The sequence below is a fragment of the Giraffa tippelskirchi genome, chromosome 11, assembly GCF_054371585.1.
Source record: "Giraffa tippelskirchi isolate mGirTip1 chromosome 11, T2T-mGirTip1v1.2.pri, whole genome shotgun sequence".
Classification (NCBI taxonomy): domain Eukaryota; kingdom Metazoa; phylum Chordata; class Mammalia; order Artiodactyla; family Giraffidae; genus Giraffa; species Giraffa tippelskirchi.
Genome location: NC_137285.1, coordinates 57628125 through 57645720, shown reverse-complemented (window position 1 = coordinate 57645720; position 17596 = coordinate 57628125). Strand labels below are relative to the sequence as shown.

General features: G+C 43.4%; 1 protein-coding gene across 4 annotated transcripts in view; it reads right to left on the bottom strand.

The window, feature by feature from the left end:
- ARHGAP10 (Rho GTPase activating protein 10) overlaps positions 1-17596 on the bottom strand; it is a 358841-nt gene that overhangs the window by 96284 nt on the left and 244961 nt on the right. For all 4 annotated transcript variants that reach the window (XM_081544290.1, XM_081544292.1, XM_081544291.1 and 1 more), the window contains 2 exons: positions 13058-13163; positions 11512-11671 (listed from right to left, as the gene is read on the bottom strand). In XM_081544290.1, the coding sequence (XP_081400416.1) occupies positions 11512-11671; positions 13058-13163 (266 nt within the window). The remainder of the gene's footprint in view (positions 1-11511; positions 11672-13057; positions 13164-17596) is intronic.

Here is a 17596-nt window from a genome sequence, read left to right as displayed (position 1 = left end):
GAATGCAATGGGGAGGGAAGAACAGGTACATGACTCTGGAGAGCAAGCCCTAGGAAATCAATTACCTGGCAAAAAAGACCTTATGTGAGAATTGAGAGGAAAGTCACTTCTGGTTTCAACCTAGGTCCAAGATGAGAAAACTAAAGAAGAAAGTTAAAGAAGGTCTAGTCATAAAATTCTGGGAAGAGACCAACAGGTTCTGATCTGGATGACTTCAAAGTACCAGTTTCTACCTAAAGCTACATTCACCAGACCCACTTGACCTACTTCCATAAGGACTGGGCCCAGGAAGCAGCTGGACTCAAGGACACGCAGAGACTACCTGAAATTACCAAAGCACAAACTGAGCCAAATCAAAGCTAATGAGTAAACTATCTGGGAATTTATCAAACTGCCAGCACTTCGCACTGTGTATTTTCTCATATCATCCCAAGATGATTTGGTTGCAACCAAAATGTCACCAAGTTGATATAAGTAAAAGGGGTTTATTCCAGATCTGCTGGTTCTGAGCATCAGAATATCATGGTCCTGCTCACTAGTGACCCTGAACACAAGCCTTCCACTGAAAGTGATTTAAAACAGAAGGAGCAGCAGCAGAGTAGAAGACTGGACAGCTCCACCTCCCGAACCAGCCAGTCCTTAGTTCAAATCCCAGCGCTGCCATTTCCCATAAGTCACGAGTGAACCCTGAATGAACTCTGGTGATAATGTTGTGTCCAGGTGGGTTCCTCAGTTCTAACAAATGGACCCCTCGGGGGGCGGGTGTTGACGATGGAGGAGGTTGTGTGTGCGTCAGGGAGGCTGTGTATGTGTGGGGACGGGGTAGGGGAGGGACGAGTATGGGAAATCTTTGTACCTTCTTCTCAATTTTGTTATAAACCTAAAACTGTTCTAAAAAATACCAAGTCTGATCAAAAATACAAATAAGTCACTACAGTTGTTTGACATGAAATGTACAGAGTTATGCACACTTTATCAGACAGCTACAGCATAGATGTTAGGAGTAGACTTGGGAGGCAGAAAGACTGTGTTCAAACCCCAGATCAGCCACCTGAGCAAGTTAGTGAGTCTCGTTTTCTTCACCTGTAAAACAGCTCCCAACATCCTCACGTAGGTCTTGACTGTTAGATACTTTAGCTTTTCTTCTTTCACAGGTGAGAAAATTGACAATGAGGGTCAGTGGGGGGCCCCAAGGCCCCAAAGTCACACACCTGGTGGAGCTGAGATTCCAACCCAAGGAATTTTGTGTTCGAGCCCACTCTGCTGCATTCTGTGATCCTGTCTGCAGACTTCTGCAATAAAATGTCATGTCAGGAGCAGAGCCAGGTACCAGCACATCATCACCCCTCTGTTAATACTGCCTACTGGAATTATTACTATTCTCCATTTGAGCTTGGGGTTTCACTGGTGGCTCAGCTGGTAAAGAATCCACCTGCTACGTAGGAGATCCAGGTTTGATCCCTGGGTCAGGAAGATCCCCTTGAGAAGGAAACAGCAACCTGCTCCAGTATTCTGGCCTGGAAAATCCCATGGACAGAGGAGCTTCGCAGGCTACAGTTCATGGGGTCGCAAAGAATCAGATATGACTTCTCAACCAAACCAAATTTGAGTTTGACAGATATGGAAGAGCCAGCTCTGAAAACTGGTTTCTTGATTTTACAAAGAAAATTTAAAGGAAGGTGGGGGGAGATCTGTCCATGCAAAAGCCAGTAAGCACCCCACACTCTGCTGTCTCCTAAGGAAAGGCACTGATGGTGGTTTCTCCAGCTCCCTCCCTCACAAACCTAGCTCCTGGATCCTTATCTTCCCTTCCAAGACCTCTGGATGATGCTGGGAATCTAACAACATAAAGAGAGGTGAACAAAAGGATCAGAATTCTCCTTGCTATTTTAATTATTTCAACACTGACTGACTGCCCAGTTCCAAGCACTGAGACAAACTCTGAGGACCTGTCTTTGCAGCTCTGCGTCTCCAGAGTCTCTGGCCAAGACGTCCAGATTGGGCCAGACCTCGGCCATCTGCCCACTTTTCTTCAACTCCTCAGACCCATCTCTACCAGGAACACAGTCTCATTATTAAAAATATTATGGGGTTTCTCTGGTGGTCCAGGGGTTAAGAATCTGCCTGCCACTCTGGGGCAGATGGGTTCGATCCCTGGTCTGGGAAGATCCCGCATGCTGAGGGGTAGCTAAGCCCATGCAGCACAACTACCGAGCTCTCGCACCCTAGAGCCCGTGCTTCCACAGCAAGAGAAGCCACCACAATGAGAAGCCTGCACATCACAACGAAGAGCAGCCCCCGCTCCCCGCAACCAGAGAAAACCCCACGACGATGAAGACCCAGCACAGCCAGAAAAGATAAATAAATCAATCTCAACAAACTATGGAGTTCTTCCTCCTACTAAATTAAAAACTCATCTTCCGGCAAGTTCCACTCACTTGTACTGGGCATGCTTTCTTAGACAAGAGAGAATCAGCTCCCCCATCTCCCTTTTCTGTGCAGCAGCTCTTCCATCCTCCTGAGACAGTCCCAGTGCCTCGTCTCTACTGGACACGAAAATGCTCCAGAAGGAAAGGCCCCTATCTCCCAAATTTTCTCACATCAAGTCACTCTACAGTCCCATGGGGAAATACTACCCACCATCTACGCAGTTATAACAGAGCAGAGACACCTCATGCTGGAGCCAAATGAAAGGAACAGAAGACAATGTCATTATTATTTTCCAACTCACCTTAAAGGAAGGAAGAAGCAAGTTTCCTGTGCTTTTAAGGCTCCTTCAAAAAGAGAAAAACAAATATCGTATATCCACACACATATATGGAATCTAGAAAAACGGTACTGATGAACCTATTTACAGGGAAGAAATAAAGATGCAGACATAGAAAACAGACTTGTGGACACAGTGGAGAAGGAGAGGGTAGAACAAATTTAGAAAGTAACACTGACATATATACACTACCATGTGCAAAACAGAGAGCTGGTGGGAAGCTGCTGTGCAGCACAGGGAGCTCAGCTCCATACTCTGTGATGACCTAGTGAGTAGGATGGGGGTGGGGGGGAGGCAGGTTCAAGAAGGAAAACATTATATATATATATGGTGGCTCAGATGGTAAAGAATCTGCCTGAAATGCAGGAGACCCGGGTTCAATCGCTGGGTTGGGAAGATCCCCTGGAGAAGGAAATGGCTACCTGCTCCAGTATTCTTGCCTGGAAAATCCCATGGACAGAGGAGGCTGGCAGGCTTCAGTCCATGGGGTTGCAAAGGGTCAGATACGACTGAGCGACTCACACTTTTTTCACGTGAATATATATTTATATGCAGAAACCAACACAATATTGTAAAGCAATTATCCTCCAATTAAAAAGAATAATAAAGCTTCTTTCTAAAACACTCCAGAAAATGCATTGCCCTGTTGAGACAAAAAAAAAATCCAACAGCAAAGTATGTTTTCATGGCTACACCAAGGTCAACATTTATGAAAACTGGAAAGAAAAAAAAAAAAAAAAAACCTTTGAAAAGTTCTCAAATAGTCTTGCCACAGAGTTTGACCTCTACACTGAGTGATCACAACTCAAGCAGACTCAACTTTCAGAAACTTAGGAGTTTTATTGTTGTCGCTGAGGTTTCAGATATTTCTTTTTCTCTCACATGAAAACTGGTGCTGCCTAGCAACCCAGGGCCAGCAAAGCTAAATCAAGATGCATTTTAGGTTGGGTTCTTTTTGAAAAAGAATCTTTTCCCCATTAAACAACAAGTGTATGCTAAGACTGGAAGATTTCTCATACTCAGTGAAAAATGGTTTGCATGCTGCTCACTTGGGCCTCACTGGCATTACAGGATGACAAGAGATCAGGAGATGGCCAGGCTGGGTGTGTGGTTTCTGAATCCACAGGAATGGAGGAACGGGCTGCCCTGTACCCCAGACAGAACTCACATGGCTGCTGCAGGCCTGCAGGGGGGGCCCAAACAGGGAGTCCATCCCACCATGCATCCCACCAGTCTGTCTCTGGGAACAGAGACAGACTCTGCTAGCTTTGGGAAAGTCCACCGGATGCAAGCTCAGACAGTCCATCCCAAGGTTAGCAAAAGTGAATCATCCCCGCCCCCGCCCCCGTTGGATTCCCTTCTCCACGTGGTATAATTTAACACCTGGGGATTATGCTGCACACCTGAGGGGAAACATGTACACCCTTCTCACCTTTATTCCTACTAAATGTTCTGTGATAAACAGCAAGCATGTTCTGTTACTCAGTCCCATCCAACTCTTTGCAACCCATGGACTACAGCCCGCCAGGCTCTTCTGTCCATGGAATTCTTGAGGCAAGAATACTGGATTAGGTTGCCATTCCCTTTCTCAAGGGGATCTTCCCAACCCAGGGATCAAACCTGCGTCTCCTGCACTGGCAGGCAAATTCTCTACCGCAAGCCACCTGGGAAGTTCCTGTGAATGGGGATACAGGCTAGTCAAGAACTTTGCAACCCATGTTACAAAAAAAGAAGGATAAACGAAGTCTACTGAAGAAACTCAAGAACAGGAACGTGACATCAGCCTTTACCACAACGCGTGACCATCTCAAACAGCTTCTGTTTTCTCACCAAGAAAAAAAGACACAGGGACTTCCCTGGTGATCCAGTAGTTGGGACTCCACGCTTTCACTGCCGGGGTCCAGGTTCAATCCCTGGTCGGGGAACTAAGATCTCACACGCCACACAGCACAATCAAAAAGAAAAAAATGACAAAGACTGACACTGAGCCTATTTCAAAGGCAAAAATGCTTCTTTTAGCAAAGTTACAGGAATCCTCATAGAGGAAAAGATTTATGTAAACAAAGTGTGATTGTTTGTCAGTACCTTGTGGTCCCCAGAAATTGTAAGGTACACAAGCTAAAGCCAGGAAAAAACCTCATCATCTACTGTCCCTCAGAATCAATGACCTTGAGAGCAAACCCATCACACTGAAAATCCAACTAAAATCCTTAACAAGATAAATATAATTTAGATTATAACTATAGTATAACACATACTTTGTGAAGTGATTTTCTTGAGAGTAACTTTATATACCTCACTTGATATAAATTGCCACTTTCAATAAGAACATAAAACGAAGCACACAGTTAAAGAAAACCACTGTGATATAGGATTTTTGCTTTTTTTTTTTTTTTTTTTGATGATCCTCAAAGGCTCTTCTGAATGTTCAAGGGCCCTGCGGGAACAGATCAGGGCAGAGGCATGGAGGGAGTCACATTGTAAACATAAATTTCTTTTATGACATTGAAAGTGTGTAAAATAGCAGAACATGCTCAACTGAAACAGACCCTATAACTCAAGAGGGTTCTTTACACTTAGTTTAACTAAGCTCCTCTGAGGATCATCCCCACCCCAGCTGTGAGCTAACAGAAGATAAGGGATGAGAATGATGACCAAACCATGGACAAAGCAGGTGCAGGAGTCCACACCATCCTTCCCTTCCCTGTCAAGTCTGCTCTGACTTTTCCTCCTGTACGTTCTTCTGTGACACGGGAAAAGCCGGAAGTAGACCCAGACTTATTACCCACTCCTGAACACTCATGCAGTTAAGGCCTTATAAGCTGGTCTCAACAGACATCTTACTCTTGGAGAAAACATGTCTTCCGTTAGCCCTCAAACTTGCCTGTCTCCTGAGAGCAACTGGCATCCCCGGCAACGCCCCTCAAGCACCCTGACACTGAACTTGTCTGGGCTTCTGGCTCCACCTTCATCACTAAGAGTAAGATATCATGTTTCTCAAAGGTATTGTTCGCCCTCCTCCTGGTGATGAAAACCTAAGGCTTTAGGGTTGAACACTCTTTAGTGCAAACCCAAGCATTGCTGCTTACTAGCTACGTATGCATGAGTGAGGGATCTTGAACCCTTAGGGTTTTCTCATATGCATAAAGGGATACGATATGTAATAAGAATGCTGTACATATACATTCTATTATATATACACACACAGAGACACACAAAGGGGATTATACACACAGGTCATATGAGATAAATACTATATAACAGACACACCAATAAATTTTCCCCATGTCTATCTCCTGTCTTTATCCCATATGTTAATAATATACTTTCTCCCACTAAACTCTCTCCCCAGGTTGAGCCCCACATCTCCAACTGTCTGCTGGGCTTTGTTGTTGTTCAGTCGCTAAGTCGTATCCGACTCTTTGCAACCCAATGGACTGCAGCACGCCAGGCTTCCCCGTCCTTTAGGAGTTTGCTCAAACTCATGTCCATTGAGTCGGTGAGGCCATTCAACCGTCTCATCCTCTGTCGCCCCCTTCTCCTCCTGCCCTCAATCTTTCCCAGAATCAGGGTCTTTTCCAGTGCTGGGCTGATCTTGCTAGATATCCAGACAACCACTAAAATCCCGCATGTTATAAACTAAATTCAATCTTACTCCTGCCCCAAACACATTTTTCCCTTCTTTCATTAATAACACCAATATTCTCCTGGGATGGAGTACCCAGAGTCATTTATAACCCCTTCCTCTGAGGCGCCCCACAAATCCGGCACCACCTCACAAACTGATGCTCTCCCCCGGAAACGCCCCATTCTCACCACCGTTCCATGAGCCCTCTCACCTGGTCCTTCACTCCTCTGCTTTCATTGCAAACCTTGCTGCCAGATTAAGCAGTTCACTTCAAAACGATGAGAAGCCCTGGTACCTCTAAAATTAAACCCCAAGTCCTGTGGTGGCAGTCTCAACCTTCCCACACCTGGCCTGAATCTCTTTCCAATCTCAGCTCGTGCCGCTCGCCCGCGTTCCAACAAGAGGTGCATTCCCAGAACACACACTGACTCACTGCTTCTCTGATTACATGATGCCTCATACCTGAAATGTCCCCTTAAAACACCTCCACCTGTTCAAACTCCATGCTACCACCTATTCAAGTCACCTTTTCAGGAAGCCTTCCAGGTTCCCCGCAGCAGGACATAAACCCTCCTCATAAACTCCCAGCAGCTTTCTCTCTTCTGTCTGAGCACACTTGCCCTCCACCACTCCATTTCTTACAGGACTGTCTTCACTTCTCTCAAATCTCACACTGTGTCTGACGCAGAGCAGGCACTCGTGACAGACGTACTGAACTAATCCTCAACTAGTTGGCCCTCCGTGGGTTCCCCATTAGCAGATTCAGCCCACAGCAGATCAAAACTATTCGGAAAAAGATTCCAGAAAGTTCCAAAAACCAAAACTTGCATTTGCCCCACACTGGCAGCTACTTACACAGTATTTACATTGTATTAGGTATTATCAATACATGTTATCTAGAGATGATGTAAAAGAATACAGGAAAATGTGTATAGAATATGCACAAATACTATGCCATTTTTTATAAGGGACTAGAAAATCTGTGGATTTTGGTATCTGCAGGGGATCCTGGAACCAACTCCCCACAGATACCAAGGGAACAACTGTATACTTTAAGAACAAAACAAATGCAAAACTCACACATCCTAAGGTACAACCCCTATTTGAAAATCCCTGGGAATTTCACAGTACCCTTTCCATCTGGGAAATGCAATTTTCTGGTTTGCAAAGGAAAAAAGACCTTGATAATATTTTTGGCCCATGAACACTTCTTTTAAAACAACATCTTAATGTATTGAGTGGAAATGAAGCCAAAACATATGGATTAAGTTTCCTATAAAGTACATACAGATTTTATGAAAACAGCAAAGAGGCTTGGAGAAAATGTGATCTCCAAAGATTATCCAGGGGTCCTTTTCCAACTCCAAAATTAATCTGGAGCTTTCTTGCTTTAATTATATGTTGAAAGTTTCCTTTTCTGACTTAGCAACTTTCCTGGTTAGAGTTAACATATTTCACATTCCTAGGGAAGAAAAATAAGTAACTAAGGAAAAGAAAACATTTTCCTTCTATTGTCATTTTGGCTGTTTCATTTCACTGCTAGTTTCCCCTCTTTTTTGAATTATAATTTTTTTCCTTCCTCACAAGACTATTCTTTCTCACATTTCCTATCCTTTCTCATTTTTCTCTTTGCTCTCAAAGATTAAAAGGAGCTATCAATATATCCCTCTTTCACCACCTTCAAGGCTCTTTAGGTGGTGTATGGAGATCAGTTGTCAAGGAAATGTATGGCTCAGGTGGGGCCAGAGGTCCACAGGAAGTGTTTCTACAAAGCCACCCTTGTCAGCAGAAATACTCTTCCTCGTAGCCGAGTACAGACTCCTCCATGAAGCCCAAACAAACAGAAACAAAAAGCTGGCAGTGAGAGTGAAAGTGGACAAGGATGGGACTTCCCAGGTGGATCAGTGGTTGGGACTCTGCTTTCCATGGAGGGGCTGCAGTTCAATCCCTGGTGAGGGAGGTGAAGAGCCCCATGCCTCAGGGCCCAAAACACAAAACATAAAACAGAATATCTTAACAGATTCAATAAAGACTTTTTAAAAAATGATCCACATTAAAAAAAAATCTTTTTTCAAAAAAAGTGCACAAAGATGAAGGGGGGAAAAACAAGAGAATGGAGAAATTAATTTCTCAAAAATATTCATTAATCCAAGCTAACCGCCCCACCCCAAGCAACCCTTAGGGTGCCCCAAACGTGAGCCCACACATTCAGAGAACAATCTAAAATTCAGTATCTCATTTCCTCTTGGTAGAAGACCTCAGGACTTCAGTCAATATCAGCTGTGCATTCACAGCACTACCTAGCTTGGCCACAGAAACGGGGAGAGGGAAGACCAGAAGCCCTCCACTTAATTTTTTTTTTTTTTTTTTTTATTTATTTATTTTTTATAAATTTATTTATTTTAGTTGGGGGCCAATCACTTCACAACATTGCAATAGTTTTTGCCATACATTGACATGAATCAGCCATGGGTTTACATGTGTTCCCCCTCCTGGACCCCCCACCCACCTCCCTCCCCATCCCATCCTTCTGGATCATCCCATTGCCCCGGCCCTGAGACCTTGTCTCATGCATCGAACATGGAATGGTGTTCTGTTTCACATATGATAATATACATGTTTCAATGCTATTCTCCCAGAACGTCCCACCCTCGCCTTCTCCCTCAGAGTCCATAAAATTGTTCCATGCATCTGTGTCTCTTATTCTGTCTCGCATATAGGGTTATCGTTACCATCTTTCAAATTCCATATATATGCATTCCTCCACTTAATTTTATAAAGCTCCATCTCCGAGCATGGGCCCAGTCCCATCTGCGGTAACTATTGTAATTGGCTCGACAATGCCGCTTGGAAGTTCCTGTAAGATTTGTTAGCAGGGTGAAAGTAGCCCTCACTACTTCCCAGAAGAACAGAATCAGGTACTTATCTCCCCAGCACCAAATAAAAGAACAAAATGGGAAGCTGCAGCATTAGGTGGGGGGAGCCTTTTATCCAAGAGCAAGACCCAGAGTCGGTATTTTCACAAATAAATTGAATAAAAGTTCTCTAATTGGGATTTAACCTAATGATAGCTGCGCTCCTAAACATTTTCTCGAAGCTTAGAGTCTAATTATTTCTTTCCACAAAATGAATAGTAGCCATTGTGCCATGAAGCTGTCTTACTGGGTAGCTCACTGTACACGCTAACAAGGTTTAATGACTATTTGATGGGACCGTAAAAGGAGGCATAAATTCACCACTAGCTGCCGAAAAACAAAACCAAAAAAAAAACTCCACCAATGTCCGACACCCATAAGCAAGCTGCTTTTGCCACCTCGTAAAGCGGATCTCTAACTAGGTTTCAAGCCTCACTTTTCAGTGGGAAATGATATTCACGTAAGCTAGAACTGCTCCAGCCAACAGAAGACATAACAGGAATCCAAGGGACATTCTTGCCACGCCTTGCTCAAAGGGACTATGCCTCTCTGTCTCCTTCCCACTTCTTTGACCTCCATGTATTTTACTGAATCTATTAATTCACCAAATAAATATTAACGGAGTGCCTAGAGTACCAGGATTTATTCTAAATGTGCAAAAAGATCTTTGTCCTCAGAGATCTAGAAGACAGAAATGGGTAACAACTAGAAAAGTAAGTATGTTGCATAGGATGTTAGGGATGTGAGCTGTGGGATACAGTTCCAAGACACGACTCCAACCCCCTCAGATGGTGACTTACTTTCCATCAGGGGCTGTAAGGTTTATCTTTGCCTCCCAGCACCTAATACATGCTTACCATATAACGCAATCTCAATTTTTTAGAAAATTTAGTAAGAAATTAAAGCTGTTGACCAATTATCTTAACAGTTTTCCAGTTCCCTGTCCTAGAAGAAAACCGTAACTCGAAAAAGACATATGCACCCTAATGTTCACTGCAGCACTGTTTACAATAGTCAGGACATGGAAGCAATCTAAGTGTCTATCAACAGAGGAACAGATAAAGAAGATGTACATATATACAATGGAATATTACTCAGCCATAAAATGGAACAAAAGTGGGTCATTTGTAGAGACGTGGGTGGACCTAGAGTCTGTCATACAGAATGAATAAGTCAGAAAGAGAAAAACAAGTATTATATATTGACACATATATGTAGGATCTAGAAAAATGGTATAGATGAATTTATTTGCAAAGCAAACATAGAGACACAGATGTAGAGAACAAACTTATGGATACCAAGTGGGGAAGAGGGACGGGATGAATTGGCAGATTGGGATTGACATATATACACTACTGACACTATGTATAAAATACGAAACTAATGAGAACCTACTGTATGGTTCAAACAACTCAACACAGTGCTCTGTGCTGACCTAATCAGGAAAGAAAACCAGAAAGGAGGGGATATATGTATATGCATAGCTGATTCATTTTGCTGTAGAGGAGAAAATAACACAACATTGTAAGGCAATTATACCTCAATAAAAATTATTCAAAAAACAAAAAAGAATGAGGAAAGCTACTGGCCAGATCCTGCTCTATATAAACAGAAGAGGAGGGAAAAAATCCTAAAAGATCTTGAAAGAGTCCATTTATTTTGAAAATTCATGTATTCCTCTGAACACAGAGGAACAAACAATAGGGTATGTTACCTAAGAGATTATTCATTTTAAGCCAGAGATTCTCAACCCGGAGGCCCCAGGTTCAAGAATGCATGTGGATCTCCTGAAATTGTTAGCATAGCTGTGAGGAGAGGGGGGAGTTGTGTGTGTTTTTCTGGGGAGAGTGTGAAACAGACTGATAACAAATGTTTTCCCTGTGTTACAGAAAACAGAATCTGAGTGAGAAATCCAAGGAAAGGAACAAAGGCAGCAAAAAAGAGTCTACAACACGGCCAATACTCATTTGCATCTGGATTAAATGTTCCTTCCTTAAACCAGTGGAATAACAAGACTAGGTAAGCTTCAGATTTATGGAACTCCACCGAAGACAGAACCTCCATGAGGACTTCTCAGAACCAGGCTTACCATCATGATAATAAAATCATTAAATAAAATACTAAGAGGACAGTTGCACCTCACATGGAAATAAGCTCCAAATAGGAATTATCCCCAGGAAAGGGAAAAAAGGCACTTTTACCTTTTCATGGTTTTCAATTAAAATTTCCACGACAATGTTCTGAAACTTCAAATCCATGATGGCAGCAACAGTTTCTTCCTGTGGCCTCATGAGAGTTGGTCCAAACACCACTCCTAAATTTGCCACGGTCATGAGGTTCTGCTTGGAGTGATTGGAAACACTAATAAGATGAAAGGGGGTAGAAAGGTCTCTGGTTAAAAGAAGGGGCAGTGACCGTGGGATGTTTGCAACTCTGTCTTTCCCTACATACAAGAAGTCAGACTCGACTGTCCTCAGTGTCTGCCACTGTAACAGCCACAGCTGGCAAGGCACCACATTGTGGGGACCCTGCCCACCTTCCCACTTCCTTCCTTTTCTTTGATGCTCTGCTTAACCATAGCATCTTTCTTAATAATTCTATGTCTATGCTAAGCTTGTGTCCCTGAAGGCCTTCATTTACTGTTTGTTCCTTTCTACTGAGAACATCCCTCCTTTCTCCTGGTCATTATACACTTGTTTCCAAAGACTCCCAGACCACTTGGCACCTCTGTAAGAATCATCATCACGCAGAGCTTGGTCAGAACACCCATACTCCACTGTGCAGCAAACGACCTGGGCAACTGCTCTCAGCAGCCCTGCCACCTAATTCAAGTCTCAACTCAAAGGTCTTATCCTCAAAAAGACCCTCCATCACAACTCTTTCTAGTCCCAAACCCAATACATATTCTTTATCCCTCACTCTTACTTAGCCTTTTTTACCACTTACCACCTGACATTTTTATTTGTAGTCCGTTCATTACCTTTTCTCTCTTAGAAAGAAGGTACTTCACGAACACAGGGACTTTATCTTTTTCAACTGTGTGTTCAGCTAACACCTTAGAAGGCACTCAACAAATATTGGCAGGCCAAATGAATGAATGGCCCTACAGCAGTCGGGCCTCTGGAAGCACACACTATTCTCTCGCCTTCAGTTTCTTGTGTGTGTGTGAAATACAGGTTATAAAACAGTGTTCCTCAGCTTCCTCTCACCTCTAAAATTCTACAATTACAGTGACCTACGAGTCATTTATATATGAAGAAAGAGCTAATTTCCCCACTGAATTATTAGATTTTGCTTACTTTGTAAAGAGGGAGTGAAAAAAAAAAAAAAAGGAATGGATCATATAAAATAACTACCAATTACTGGATTAAACAAACTCCAAGGATATATCCATGCAGACTGAGAGTTAGGTAGGTGTGAAACCAAGCTGAATTTGCTAACAGGCTTATAATCACATGGCCAGAATCAGTGTATAGGGAAATGTTTAAGATTCTCTTCTCTTACTTCTAATCAAACCCTGAGTTGCTGGCAGTGAAGTTAAGCAAATAATTATCCGACTTCATGAAAGCATCACATTTCATCGCTCTTGTCCAAAACACACACACAACGAGGCAAGCGTCCAGCCTGGCCTGGCAGGTGTGGTCCCTGGTATTGTGTCCACAGCCCCAGTTCAAAGCACTACAGATCCGACACCACCACATGGCACCCAGAGCAAAATAAGGAAGTTAGGAAGAAAAAGAGGCTTACTTAGTTAAGTGTTTCACCAAAATATCCAACATTTCTTTATTTTTTTCTGGCAGTTTGTGTACTAAGAAATGGATGGCATTAACACGAGATTCCGGGCTGCCGCTTTCTTTTAAAAAAAAAAGAAAAAAAAAAGTTAGCAGAGAATTCATAATGAAATACAGTTCTGAAAACAAACAATTGCAACAGCTCATCCATTAAATCTTCAAGCACAGAATTTACACGTATTTTGCCACCGTTCAAAGGAAAAGAAAATCCATCTTTCTCCCTATTATGAATCTTCTATGCCTCCCCTATGATGTAATTTCAGTGCAGCGGCAAATAATGCCTTTCCCTCTGCTGACATTTAAGAAAAGAAAGGGACCACGGCTTCTCGCTCTGGCACGCTGCCCCTCAAGTCTGCTCCTCACTTACCTGCTGACTCTAGTCATGGGACACCACCCCACAATGGAATGCAAATAAAATCTCACCAAGCGGTTTCTTTCCTTTTATGCGTTGAATTTTATCCCCCAAAATGACATGCTGAAATTCTAACTCCCAGTATCACAGAATGTGAATGTTTTTAAATGTACCATCTTGTTTTCATCAGGTGTGGTAAGACACGCAGACATGAAAACTGTTGTGAAGGAAGAAGCTGATCCTCACAGATCCCTAGAAATAAGGGGAATGGCATGCCAGGCAGGGCCATGCGGTGAAGCACCAGGGGTGGTCAGGAGGTAAAGAATGAGGGCAAAATGCTTTACTGTGCTATCTTTCTGAAGGACCAGGCAAGGCAGGGTAAGCAGGCTTAGGATTGGTTGGTGTAAATCTTTCAATAGGCTCAGGGATATAAAGACTGTTCCTGATTATCTGGTACCTGGCCCAGGGGTGATTAAGGCAGGAGAACATTGTCCTGGAATGTTAGAACCTGAAAGATGGGGTCAGGGAGGGAACGTGGGCTCTGGATTGGTTAGTTCACACATGGAAAGTGCGCTCAGGTTAAAAATCTCTAGGAATTAGTTAGCCCTGGAAAGGACAGTCTCCCCGGGGTCAGTCAGGCCCCAGACGTCAAAACATTAGGATCACAAGATGTGCCTAACACAGCGTTTATTTAGAATAGGTCACTGAAAATGTCATTAGTTAAGATGAGGCAAGAGTGGAGAAACATGGTACTGCCCATCAGGCTCCTCTGTCCATGGAATTTTCCAGGGAAGAATACTGGAGCAGGTTGCCATCTCCTTCTCCAAGGGATCTTCCCAACCCAGGGATTGAATCCAGGTCTCTTGTGTCTCCTGCATTAGCAGGCAGGTTCTGTACCAGCTGAGCCACCAGGGAAGCCCCAAATCCAATATGACTGCTGTCCTTATAAGAAAACAAAGGCATAGGGGCAAGACGACCACTATGAAGGTAGACACAGGACAGAAGATCATGTGTCAGTGGAGTGATGAAGCTACAAGCCAAGGGTCACCAAGAATTGCCAGGAAACGTCAGAAGGTGGAGGAGGCAAGGAAGGACCCTACCCTAGAGTCTTCCAAGGGAGCAAGCCCTGCTGACATCTTGATTTGGGACCACACCTCTTGAACTGTAAGAGAATAAACTTCTGCTTTAAGCCATTCAGTTTGTGGTTCTTTGTCACAGCAGCTTAAGGGAACAAATATAGTCCCTTAATCCCTTAGACTGGTCTTATCATCCATGGCTCTTATGAACAATGTGCCCAAATTCCTTTTATTGTGTTGATGGAAAATTATGGAACACATCAAAAAAAATGCTTAATATTGAAAAGTATGCTTGAGTTTTCAGAGGTGTCAAAGAAGTGACTGATGAGAATTAGCTGCTCAGTTTACCACATCAGGAAGGAAGGTTGCAAACTGCTGTGGAAGTTCAGAGAGCTGGAAGGGACGCTCAGGAAGGTTTCACATAAGGGAGAGCACTGAAGTAGGGGCTTGAAAAACAGGAAAGGTTTCAGGGACAGGCGGAACTGAGAGGTGAGGGGTACATTCTGGATTCGGCAAACAGTGTGAGAAAGTACACAGCCTACTCACAGATGGCAGCTTAAACTTATAGAAAGGTGGTCAGAACGAAACTTGGGTCTGTCAAGACCAATATTACTCTTCCATAAGAACAAAATAATGCCATCTGCTGTGACATGGACCTAGAGATTGTCACACTGAGCGAAGTTAGACAAATATCATATATTGCTTATATGCAGAATCTTTTTTAAAAACAGTACAAATGAATTTATTTACAAAACAAAAATTGAGTGACAGATGTAGACAACAAACATGTAGTTATCAAGGGTAACAGGGGGAGGATAAATTGGAGGCTGAGATCGACATATACACACTATACACAAATCAGTTAACTAATAAGAACCTACTCTGTAGCACAGGGAACTCTACTTAATACTCTGTAATGGCCTATATGGGTAAGAATCTAATAAAGAGTACATATATATATCCGTGTGTGTGTATGTATGTGTGTAACTGATTCACTTTGCTGTACACATGAAACTAACACATCACTGTGAATCAACTACACTCTACTAAAATTTTTAAAAAAAGAACTGTCTCTACTGATGGCTTCTAAATAAGTCACTGAAAGTAAAGCAAGAAAGAATATGAGCAGAGGGGAAGATACATCTGAAATTTTTGGAGGATGAATTTTGAATGGGGAAAAGAACAAATTAAGAGCGAAATGCTATGTGGGCAAGAAGTCGTGAGGCAGGAAGGGGCAGGCAGATGGGGAAAGTGGTTGTGTTAGTCACTCAGTTGTGCCCAGCTCTTTGTAACCCCATGGACTGTAGCCCGCCGGGCTCCTCCGTCCATGGGATTCTCCAGGCAAGAACACTGGAGTGGGTTGCCATTTCCTTCTCCAGGGTATCTTCCCAACCCAGGGATCGAACCCAGGTCTCCCACATTACAGGCAGATTCTTTACCATCTGAACCACCAGGGAAGTCTGGAAAGGGATTGAACTACAAATGAGAAGATAGAGCAGAGACATGTAGTCTGCAGTCAGACAGCAGAATCACTGCTCCCAACTGACAGCAAAGTGGCGTTAAGCGAGTTACCTATGTTCTCTAGGCCTGTTTCCTCAACTGCAAAATGAAGTGAACAGAACAACCTCAGCAGGCCACTCTGAGATTCAGTGAGGTGACCAATGTCAAGCGCTGAGCCCCAGTGGCTGGCAGAGAGGCACTCAAACTGTTAGCAAACCTTACTAATGTCATTTGTGTTCCTGTTGCAGTCTGTGTTCCTCTAATGTGACAGCTTCTACAGAAGAGGCAGAATTCACATGATCTAGCCTCAGCTCGGCTGTGGGTCAAAGGAAGAGGCAGAGATGACGACGTTTCTCGGCTGGGTTATCTGGCAGTACAGTCAGTTCTACGGACAGACAGGAACCCAGGAGGCAAAGTATGTTTGAGGAGGAAGACAATGGTGAGGGATGGAGAAAGTGACATTCAAGGGCTGGCACTCTAACAGGTATCTGTAAAGGGGAAGATGCTTTAGAGCTGAAGACTAGCCACACACTCCAAAGGGTGTGACCTCCAGCACGTGGCCAATGCTGCCCAACTACTCCAGAGGCCAACAAAGGACATGGTGGGGAAAAGAGCTCCAAAGACATACAGGGGAGATGCCAACAGGGAGCCAAGCAAAACACAGGAGGAGGAAGAGACGGGATGATCAGGGAGGTTCAGTGTCATCAGTCAAGTGAGAAGAAACCTGTGAAGACTGGGTAGCTCGTACCATCGTACCAAGACTGGGTAGCTCGTACCATCGTACCATCGGGAGTTAAGGAGAGACCAGGAAATCGAAACACAAAGAAGGAGCCCCAGCTACGGCAAAACCTACCTAACAAAAGGAGGAGGTTAAAGAGTGAGGTGCTGCAGGGGACAGGGAGGGTGGGGTTTCAACCACCTCTTCAGAACAGGAGAGGATTTCCCTGGTGGTCCTGTGGTTAAGACTCTGCCTTTCCACTGCAGGGGGCGCAAGATTGACCTGTGGTCAGAGAAGTGCCTTATGCCAAAAGGCTCAGCCAAAAAAGAAAAAAAAGGGGGTAAGGGGGTGGTGGGAGAAAGGACAGAGAAGGGAAAAGAAAGGTAAAGTTGATTAAGAAAGGGGAATTTGGTATGTTTAACTTTTTAATAATTGGCATGTAACATTATATTCGTTTCAGGTGTACAACATCATAATTCAATATATGGATACACTGCAAATGAAAAATGAGCACCGTAACAAGTTAACATCTGTCACCACATGTAGTTACAAATTTTTTCCTTGTGATGAGAACTTTCAAGATCTACTCTCTTAGCAACGTTCAAACATACAATAGTGTGATCACCTACAGTCATCAAGCTGTACATTACATCCTCATGATTCATTTATCTTACAATTGGAAGTCTGTACCGTTTATCCCTCTTCACCCATTTTGCCCACCCATTGCCTCTCACCTCTGTCAACTACTCATCTGATCTCAGTGTCTATGAACTTGAAGGTTTTTTGTTTGTTTTTAAGTTCACAAATAAGTGAGATCATGCAGTATTTGTCTTTCTCTGCTTGACTTAG